General features: G+C 38.2%; 1 protein-coding gene across 1 annotated transcript in view; it reads left to right on the top strand.

Moving 5' to 3' along the window:
* Rap1gds1 (Rap1 GTPase-GDP dissociation stimulator 1) overlaps nt 1-10,919 on the top strand; it is a 102,257-nt gene that overhangs the window by 57,457 nt on the left and 33,881 nt on the right. The window contains exon 5 of the mRNA XM_055628087.1: nt 1,963-2,109. Coding sequence (XP_055484062.1) covers nt 1,963-2,109 — 147 coding nt within the window. The remainder of the gene's footprint in view (nt 1-1,962; nt 2,110-10,919) is intronic.

Here is a 10,919-nt window from a genome sequence, read left to right as displayed (position 1 = left end):
TGTGTGTGTGTGTGTGTGTGTGTGTGTGTGTGTGTGTGTGTGTGTGTCTATGTGTAGCTATATAATGTGTTCATGGGGAGGCCTGAGGTATGTGTTGGGAATCTCCCCCTATTCCTCTCTCCCTTACTCACTAAGGCAGGATCTCTTGCTTGACCCCAGAGCTGACCTGCATGGCTAGTGCAGGTAGTAGCCAGTTTGTCCTGGGGAATCCCCTGCCCCTACCTTCTGAGTGCTGGAATTACAGGTGGTCTGCTCTGCCCATCTGATGTTTATGTGGGTCCTGGGGAATCTAAATCCAGGCCTCAAACTGCATGGTGAGTATTTTATCCACTGACCAATTTCCCTAACCCTAAAACTTAAATTTCTAACAATATATTCGAAGCCAGTTTCTCTTAGGGTAACTACCCTGCAGGCACAGAATTTTCTGTAGTCTTAATTGTTTAGCATAGGGCATCATTGTGCATCTGTACAACAGTATAACTCTTAGGAAATGGTATGAAATTAGTTTTCATTTTAGCTTGTGTCCTCAGTTTTAATTAAGAAGCTAGTGTGTATATGCCTATAACAAAAGAAATGATGTATTAAGTTTCATACAGCCAAATAATTGAGCATCACGTATAATATAGAGCTTTAGTCCAGTGGTTCGGTTAAGAGAAAACTAAAAATCTCTTATTTAATAACTTCATGGTTACAGTTCCTTTCTGAGGTGGTTCTTGTGCTGATCCTTCCATTACGTTCCTGTAGCTGAACTGACATCCAGTTGCCATTTCGGCTCTTGAATCATTGAAATGTGTTTAGTTTGAGTTAAGAATTATTTCTAGGGTAAAATACACTTGTGTTTTGAAGATCTGTTATAAACAAATGCGTTACTAATAATGTTGATTTCAGTTTAGGATGATGATATTTTAGACATTTGGTTGAATAAAATCATATTAAAAATGTATTCCTTGTCTTATTTTACTCTTTAATGTGGCCTCTGATAAATCTATATCACACATGTGGCTTTCCTATGTTACCTTCATGATTCCGTTGGACAGCACTATTTATAGACTGCCTTTCTGTCTGAAGAGTTCAGGTACATAGCCTTTTAACTCCTTCCATTCCTGTGTTCACAGGTTAGAAAGTATTCTAAAGCATTTTGCACATTTCAGTAGCTGAATGGCATTTCTTTTATGCATTATAGGTTCACAAGTATGTTTGGTCATCACTTGACCTTCACTTAGGAGTTAAAATATAATGGTGTAAGCTAGAAGAGAAGGATAAGGAAAAATAAAGCACAAAGCAAGAGTGAAAAGAATGTTTGTGGATGATAGAAAAAAGCTGTAGACCCTAGTACTAGTATTTAGTACTTGTATATTGTAACCTAGATTATACTGTGTCCCACCCACTTTTCTTTGACAACAGGCTTTGAAAAACACTCATAGAAAGATAGATTTATTGTTTTTTCAAGTTAAGGCTATCCAATTAATACTACTTAGGAAGCTGTGGACATGGCCCAGTGATAGGACACTTGCCTAGTATGTGTGAGGCCCTGGGTTGTATTCCTCATGAACCCTGTCTCTGCAGAAGAAAATATCATGCTTTTTAAAAACTCTAACAGTTTCATTGTGAAAAGGGGTGTGTGTGTGTGTGTGTGTGTGTGTGTGTGTGTGTGTGTGTAAAGTTTCTCACCGTAAAACACTCCGAAGTTCTTTAAGCTCCCGTTTTGTACCAGTGAGGATGCTCTTTCTTTTCCTCTTAAACAATGATTGTCTCTATGCCCCATCCCACTCCCATGTTCATGTTTATTTGTTTTGTTTTGTTTCCCTTTGTTTGGTTTTCAACAAGACATTTAGTCACCCTGCTCAGGTTTATTTTCAGTTTATTAAAGAAAGAGTAGCAAACAGTGTTATGTTTTGTATTTGAAATTGTAAGGTACGTTTATTTTTTATTTTATTTTTAATTTAACTCTTTGTTTTACAGATGAGGGCAGAAGTGCAGTTGACCAAGCAGGTGGTGCACAGATTGTAATTGACCATTTAAGGTCGCTGTGCAGTATAAGAGATCCCGCCAATGAGAAGCTCTTGACTGTCTTTTGTGGCATGCTGATGAACTATAGCAATGAGAATGGTAAACAAACCTGAAAACTTGCTTTATCTATGGGGGAAATTTTAAAATCATTTTCACTATAATATATACAACAGATATTTGAAAACTGAACAAATTCACAAGTGACGCATAAAAACAAGAATAAAGTTTACAGTGTTGGAAAATTACACAATGGTCCAAAGTACAGAACTGGAACTAGGCTTTGAAGGTTGTCCGTGTTAGTACCTAAATGTAAAAATCAAATGTATGGTGTAGTTTACATTTCCTTGCTGTGAACATTTTATAAAGAAACAATGTTAAAGTAGGCTCATGTTTATGACTTTAAATACCAGGAGTATTTTTAAACAAACATTATTTTTAAATGGAAAATTAGTTACTATATTTACTTGGAAGAATAAAAATTCTTTAATCAAGCTGAGCTTTAGAATAACAGAGTTCAAAGTAAGTGTAAATAGCTCATTTTAGAAATTAGTCTTTAAAGCAGTTTGTTTTTCCTATAAGACATTTGTAGGACCTAGCAACAAATGACATAACTTTCACATAGCCTGTGACTATTTAATACAGGAGCCTTCATCTGTGCAGTGATAGCAGGTTTCCATAATGCTTTTATGTTTTAAACATGGCTCATTTCTTCTTGTCTATGTAAAATATTATGTGAATGAAATGCTCCAGTTCCAGAATCTCCTTGGCATTTAAGAGGTCTTTCTGTGGTTTTAAATTTCGCAGTTGTATATTGAATATGTAGTAATGTTTTTATACCAAATGAGCTTAAAGAAAAATTTTGGTAGTTTTTAATGTAATCAGTGATTCCTATTTTCTTTCACCTTCACTGAATCCTTTTTGAAGGATCCTAAACATGACTAGAAATAGAACAGTCTGGGAAAAATTCAGTTTTTAGTTTAGCTATGATACCTAGGTAAGTGAATGACATTAAGAGATTACATTACAGTTGCTCATGTTGCTGCTTTTTTTTTTTTTTTAACTTCATTTGAGAATCCCCTCAAGAAGATAGAAAAATGCAAGTGGGAGAACATCTTGCAGGGCCCCAAAAGAAGCCTCAGCCTTGGATATGATAGACATCTTTATGCATCTAAACTAGAAATTTTGTCTTTTGAGGATGCTGCTTTAAAATGTATGTAAAAAATATGAGAGCAAGAGAAGTGGCTTTGTTGGTCGCTCAAGTGCTGGCCACGAAAGTGCAGTGACCTGAGTTTGGAGCCTCAGAACTGACATTAAGAGGAGAGACCAACAGATCTTGAGGGTCAGTGGCCAGTCTGCCTCACTGAAAGGGGGAGCTCCTGGTTTAATGAGGGACCTTGTCTGAAAAGGTAAGGTGGAGCATGACTGAGGAAGATGTCCTCCAGGCAGCCTCTGACCTCCGCTCAGACACACACCAAATGCTGAAGGAACCTCCAAACCATGATACCATTATCATATCATAGAGTGTCATGGTGTATAGCAGAAGTGTACCGAGGTGGGGTTAATATGCAGAGTGCATGCCTGTTGTGTGTATTTCTGCCCTCGTGGGAAATACGCTTGACAAATAACTTAGATGCTGGGGAAGCTATATTAAATTTTTTTTTTTTTTTTTTTTTTGTAAAATTGTTGGGCAAATGATGCTGTTCCAAAAGCCGTGGAGAAATGCTTCTTTCAAAACTTAATAGAAAACAAAATAAAACTTAGTAGATAAACAAAAGTTATTATCAGACTATTCAAGGGACATGGCAAAGGTCACACTTGTCATCCCTTCTTCCTGTGTATTGAGCACCCTTTGAAGTGATTCTGATAATTTATGTTCTGATCCTTTTTTTTTTTTTTTTTTTGCATTACAATTAAGCATCTTTATTTTTGTGCTCATGTTTTACTTAAAATTTCTGTTCAAAGACTTAAATATTAGAAACTCTTCAGTAACATGAGAACAGTTAGGATTGATCTTATGTACCCAGCAACCAGATGAGTCACTAAGACCCGAAAAACACAGGAAGTACTCTGTATCAGCACTTAATGGAAGTTTCTTTTTAGATGTGTTTTTTCCATTCAACTTTAGTACATACCTCTGTGCTAATGTGTGAGGAGAATATAAGTAATAAACACATCCCTTTTGCTCCATCGGGGGGGAGGGGATGTTTCTTTGAGTCCAATAATATATATAATCGTTATGCACAGTTAAGAAATGTTTAGCTACATTTTTTTAAATTTCAGATAAGATAGTATTGAAACAGATCACAAAGAACTCTTGACACAGGCCTTCTCATGAAAGCATTTCTATCTGAATTGTGTTCTAAAGTGCATTGACACTGCAGTATATTCATTCGGATACTTGCGTCTGTCCTGACACTGTCACTATGTTAAGGTTTTAAGTTCAATACAGGACAAAGCAGTTTCCTACACACAAGAGGGTGTATGTGCTATGAATGTATTTGCTCGACGGAAACATTTCTGTACCACTTGGTAAACTATATACACAACTGGAAGTTTATTAGTTTAAAAATTTAGACTAGGCCTGGAGAAATGGCTCAGTGGTTAAGAGCACTGTCTGTTCTTCTAGAAGTTCTGAGTTCAGTTCCCAGCGACCACATGGTGGCTTACCACCATCTATACTGGGATGTGATGCCCTCTTTCTGGCATGTAAAATGTAAAGTAAATAATTTAAAGGTCTGGAGAGATGGCTCTGAGGCTGAGAACACTGGTTGCTCTTCCAAAGGTTCTGAGTGGCTCATAAACATCTGTCCTGTTATATGGTGCCCCCTTCTGGTGTGCAGGCAGAATGCTGTATAAATAATAAATATATTTTTAAAAGTTTAGACTAGCTTAGGACTATGCTTTTAAGCTATGAGCTATTCCTATTTTTACCCATTGATGAAGCAATTAAGATTTTTTATAGTACAGTGTCTGGCTTATAAAAAGGATACTGCTGAGCCAAAAATGTTAGAGTGATAATTATAAAATCATATTTGAAGGTGACAGAAATAAATTTATTTACTAAAAGTCATTAAATTTTTTAAAAATCATACTCATTTTTTAATGTGGCAAACAACACTCAGAATTGTTTAGCCCTGCAGGGTAACCTGAATATTGATTTGGTAGAAAAGCTTGTTAAGGATTTGGCATTCAGCTTGAGCAAATGTGGTAAGCGTCCTGTAACTGGATACAACTCGAGTTTTAACTGAGTGGCTCAGATTTTTAATTATAGATATTTTATAGTGTTAATTTTTTGAAGATTTTTATTCCTGGTGTTTTTTTCTTTTGTTTTGTTTTTTTGTTTTGTTTTTTGCATAGAAAAGATTTTATTGTAATATTGTTAATACGATGACAAAATTGGGAGGGTGGCCAAAAAAGTTGATAATTCTCATGTAATGAAATGCTACGTAACTACTAAAAATACTGACTTAGGAGGCAAAGGCAAGTAGATCTTTGTGAGTTAGCTTTGTCTGTATAGCAAACTGCAGGCCAGCCAGTGCTGAAGAGTGACCCTTGGACTCATTAAAAAAAAAAAAGAAAGAAAGAAAGAAAGGAAGGAAGGAAGGAAGGAAGGAAGGAAGGAAGGAAGGAAGGAAGGAAGGAAGGAAGAAAGAAAGAAAGAAAGAAAGAAAGAAAGAAAGAAAGAAAGAAAGAAAGAAAAAAAGACCAAAACAAAAATCTGAAGTTATTGTCTTCATCACTGCTCTGCTGCTGTGAAGAGACAGCATGATCATGGTTAATTCTTATAGAAGAAAGAGTTTAATTTAATTGAGGCTGGCTTAACAATTTCAGAAATTTAGTCTGTTACCATCATGGCAGGGACCACACTGGCGTCATTGTGCTAGAGAAGGAGCCGAGAGTTCCACACCCACATCTGAAGGTAGCAGAAAGAAAAGAAGCCGTTCCTGGTGTGTTAAGACTTGCTAAACCACTGCAGCTTCAGAACACAGAGCATGTTTGCTCCACTGTCCAGCTGTTAGCACAGGCGTTCCCTGACTCTGTCACAGCCAGTCCGTCATACACCCGACAACAGCGTATGTGGGCATGACGCACAGTACACCTGTCTCCTGAATAGTGTGTCGAGCGCCTTGAAGTACCACTTACTTCACCATGACCGCGTAGCTGATAGAGAAATGTGGCCCTCTGCTTCTCAAGCTGGCATCACAAGACAGACATGCTGCCTAGGCAGAAACCAAAATGTCAGGTGCTGCTAGTTCCTCCTGAATCCATACCACTTCTTTGCCATCGTGAGTCAGGGATCTTAAATCAACCATTTGAAGTCAGACTATCTGTAGTACAGTGTTTGGGTACATAGTTCCTCGGGTTGTATAGTATCCAGATACCAGATACCTTAATTTTACTGAAAGTTTTGATTAATAAAATCAGTAGTTGAAGGAAAACTGTGCTGTCTAAAAGCAGCAATCCTTCATTATGTGTTTGAAACACAGTAAATTCTTTATTGTTGTGTTAGTAGATATTCTCTATCTGGATAAGGAGCAGGGAAGGACGCTGCATACAAAGAACAAGTACCATTTCCCATGGTATCCGCGAACTTAGGAAGTCTGTATATGTGTACCTGGAAACTACAAACATAATCTTAAGTAAACCACTTAGAGATCAGAATAACACATTGTGTGGGAACCTGTCAGTTCACGCTCACCCTTGTCAGCTACAAATAGGCATGTCAAACCAGCAAGTAATAGAAACTCTGCTTAAAGGTTTAACATTTTTCTCTTGGTTAGCTGGTTGAATTTTTCAACAGGGTCTCATTATGAAGCCTGGTTGGCCTGAAACTTTCTCTATGGACTAAGCTGTCTTCAGACTCACAGAGATCCACTGCCTCTTTCTCACTGGTATTAGGATTAATGGTGTGTACCACCATTACTGGCTTAATATTTTTATTAATACGGTTGTGCTAGAGACGCAAAATAGAAGGGGAAGATTGTTAACAACTTTGAAACAAAGTTCTAAATGGTGATAAGCAGTAAAGGCTACATTTCTTAAAATGCAAACTGTTATAAAATGAAGGTAATAAACATGCTACCAAGAATAGGCTTCTTCTCGTGTATTATTACACAGTCAGTGGCTCTCTTCATGTGGCCTTGTGTGTGCCCTAGCTGTATATTTGAATATACGCCTTCACTGAGCACTAGCACTGACAGTCTCCGATAGCTGTGGTGGTGCCATTTGCTGAAGGTAGGCTTCCTTGAGATACAAGAAAATCTATCCCTCACCTGATCTCTGGATCCCAAAATGTGACAGGAAAGAAACAACTCCCAATAATGCCCTCTGACCTCACACTTGCACGGTGGGTGCGCGCGCGCGTACACACACACACACACACACACACACACACAGAGACATGTTTAAAAATATCAAGGTCATTACACATGAAATTTTAGCTACCACTTGTGCTTCTGTAGGTTTCATTTAACATTTTTGTTTTGAGAGAAAAAGAACATAGAGTTGGGTGCACAGGGAGGTGGGGTCTAGGAGGAGTTTGGAGATACGAAAGATCAAAACATACTGTATGGAAAAAATTTAAATAAAAGAAAATTCTATAAACAAAGAATTTCTTCAGTTTTACATGGCTTTAATCATAGCAGCTGTACTTATTTTGCATTTTTAAAAGAAGACATTTATCATACTTGTCCAAGTGCTATGTGTGTATGATAAATGTGTATATATAGGATCCGTTGTAGTCCAAGAGTACAGAGCAATGAACTAAGCATTGTTCTTGGAGTGTGCCTGTTAGGTTTTATCAGCTTGACTCCAACTAGAGTCAAACCTTTTGTAAGGTTTGTTTTTTAGGCACATGATGATTACGTGAAGTTATATTATATCATTATATTAATGATTGATGTGGGGGTATCATTCCTGGGCATGTGGGCTGGGGTTTTATGAAAAAGTAAGCTGAGCAAGCCAGTAAGCATCATTCCTCTGTGGTTTCTGTTTCAATTTCTGCCTCCAAGTCCCTGTTCAATTTCCTTAGCTTCTATCAGTGATGAACTGTGCTAAGGACATATAATAAACAAACCTTCCCCTACCCCCCACCAACAAAAGCAATTTATTTTATCATAAAGTTGTTTTCCTTAGTGAATCTAACCTACTTACTTGGATTAGCTTCTTTTTCTTCACATTTAAAATAGAAGTAAGAGAAAATAAGGAATGATACTGACTAAAACATATTCTGTCCCAAGTTGTGTTTATCCAAGTTGTGTTTTGGTGTTCTTTGATCACTGTTAGTATTTATATAAAAATACTTTGCACACAACCAATCTTAAATCCAGTGAGGTTTATTGGATGGAGATGGAGAGAGAGAGGAAAGGGGGGAGACATGCTGGGGGGGGGGGTGCCCCGACAGAGAGAGGGGAGAGCAAGAGAGTGACAGTGAGAAAGATAAGAGAATGACAGTGTGGCAGGATGGTCCTTTTATGGAGCAGTTGAACCATGCCTGCCAGGCAACACATGACACTATAGGTTGCTAGGCAACCCAGAAGCAGACTGCCTAAATACTAACAATCACAACACACAGGAGCCTTTCCTTAACTATTAGATATTTAGGAAAATGTTTACGTCATGTGAGGCAAAGTTACATCCAAAGTGTAATTAAGATAACTTGGTGCTTTTATGTATTTTCTACATGCTCATTTTTTCTTTTCTTTTCTTTTCTTTTCTTTTCTTTTCTTTTATATATATATAAATGTAGGGGGGAAAGCTGAAAAAAGTAAAACTGTATCTTTCAATATACTACATTAAATGTATTCTCTAAACATTTTCTATGTTTGTAAAGACATGGGCCGTATAACATCTTTTAAATCCCAGTCTGTCGAGTTGAGATGTCCGAGTGTAGTCAGTGAAAGTGCAGCTGATTTTGTTGGGATATTTATTCTTTATGCTTTGCTAACTGCTGTACTTTATTAACTGCCTCCTAGATATTGTTTTTGTTGTTAAAATTTTTTTTACTTCCTGTGCATGGGAGCTTTTGGATCCCTTTGCTGAATGAGATAGAATTAATGCAGTTCTGCTACAAATGTCTTTTTACTTACAAATGTTTTGTTCTTAATCTCATTATGGCCCAGTGTTGCCATAATTACTTAGCTTTACCTTCTTTAGCATCAACTTCTAAGTACAAAAAAATTTAAATTTTATCTTAGTAAAATGAAATGGTTGAGCTACTTTGTCAGTGATTTTAATAGCCTCATACTTAAAATTTGGTGTTGTATCACTGAAATCATACTTTACTGTCAGTGCCTAGGTTCCCGGTGAAGTTATGACTGGTTATTTAGCGCTGTAGTGTTAGCTGCATGTACTGTTAACTAAGCACAGTGGAGGAACAAACACTGGCTTTGTATTTTCTAACCTGTTTTGTTTTCTGTTGTTTTGTTTTTCTGTATTTGCCTAAAGTCTGGATTTAAGGTGGTTAATCAAGAACAGTGAATATTATTTTCAAGATTTTCATCATTGTGAAACTTTTGAGTGGCAGTGTTGGTTTTCTGACAGCCTGCCACAGTCTTCTAAAAAATATTAAGAATTCCCAAATTGGGCTTTTAATTAATAATAAATGGGATTAAGCAATTAGAAGGAAAACAAACAAACAAACAGTTCCTTGGGAAGGGAAGGCTGCTCAGAACTCCAGCCAAGGAAGCAGGTAGGCTAGCTACAGCTCCTCACCTCTCCCTCAGCTCCTCCAAATCCACTCCCACTGTCCAGCCTTATTTCCAGCTCTGCAGCAGACCACATGCTGTGGCCTCTCCTCCTCCCCCAGCTCCATCTTCAGTGAATATACAGATCTTCCCCTTCCCAGACTCACTCATTGCTTTATCCCCTCTGCCCCAGCTCCTCCAAATACAATCCCTCAGTCTGATCCCTAGCTCTGTGCAGACCACTTGGCTGCATTCCCTGACTATGGGAAGGCCCAGGCCACTACACTCAAGGAAGCAGGCAGGCTAACATCAGATCTTCACTTCTTCTTTCATCTACTGAGTATAATTCTCCTGGTCTCATCCCCACCTCTACAGCACATCACCTGCTGTGGCTTCCCTTTGTGACTCCCATTTCCAATAGATCACACAGATCTTTCCCTTCAGACTTCCTTCACCCCACTCACTGCTTTATCCCACTCCCCTATTCCACCAGACACTCCCTGGGAACCCGCAGGCCAGTTTGGTCAGAAAAGCAGGTAAGCTGCCTGCAGCTGTTCATCTCTCCTTTCTTTCCTTCCCATCCCCCATTCTCATAACCCAGCTCAGCATCAGACTTTCTGCTGTGGCTTCTCCTTATTCCTATCCCATTCCCAGAAGACCATTAGATCCTGGTGGAATGCCTGCTTCCTCCCTCCTCCTAGCACATCCCTACTCATATATCTCACCACCCAACACCCGGAAACACATGTTACCAGGAACCCCCGTGGCCACACCTGCCAGGATCCCAGAGGGATTCCATACCAAGCAACACATAACTACCACCCCCTCACAAGAGCCAGAGACCACAACAGAAACCAAGGGACAAAATCCCCACTCAACAAAGATAAGACCATATATCGGCACCTAGAATTACAATGTTTCCAAACCTGGATGCCAGCATAAAAACACAATAACAGCCAGGATGATATGCCTCCACTAGAGCCCAACAACCCCACCACATCAGGCTGAGTACTGCAGCATAGCTGAAGCACAATAAAAAGACTTTAAAATAGGCTTTATGAATAAGATAGAGGTCCTTTAAGAGGAAATGAAAAAACACTTTTAAAAAATCTTATAAAATCACAAACAGTGAAAGGAGATAAGACCCTTCAAGACCTGAAAGTGGAAATAGAATCAATAAAGAACACCCAAACTTTGGGAAATGTGGAAATGAAAAATGAACAG

This window comes from Psammomys obesus, unplaced genomic scaffold, assembly GCF_907164565.1.
Source record: "Psammomys obesus unplaced genomic scaffold, mPsaObe1.curated_primary_1811, whole genome shotgun sequence".
Classification (NCBI taxonomy): domain Eukaryota; kingdom Metazoa; phylum Chordata; class Mammalia; order Rodentia; family Muridae; genus Psammomys; species Psammomys obesus.
The sequence above is the reverse complement of the archived record's forward strand: the minus strand, read 5'-3'. Positions and strand labels throughout refer to the sequence as shown.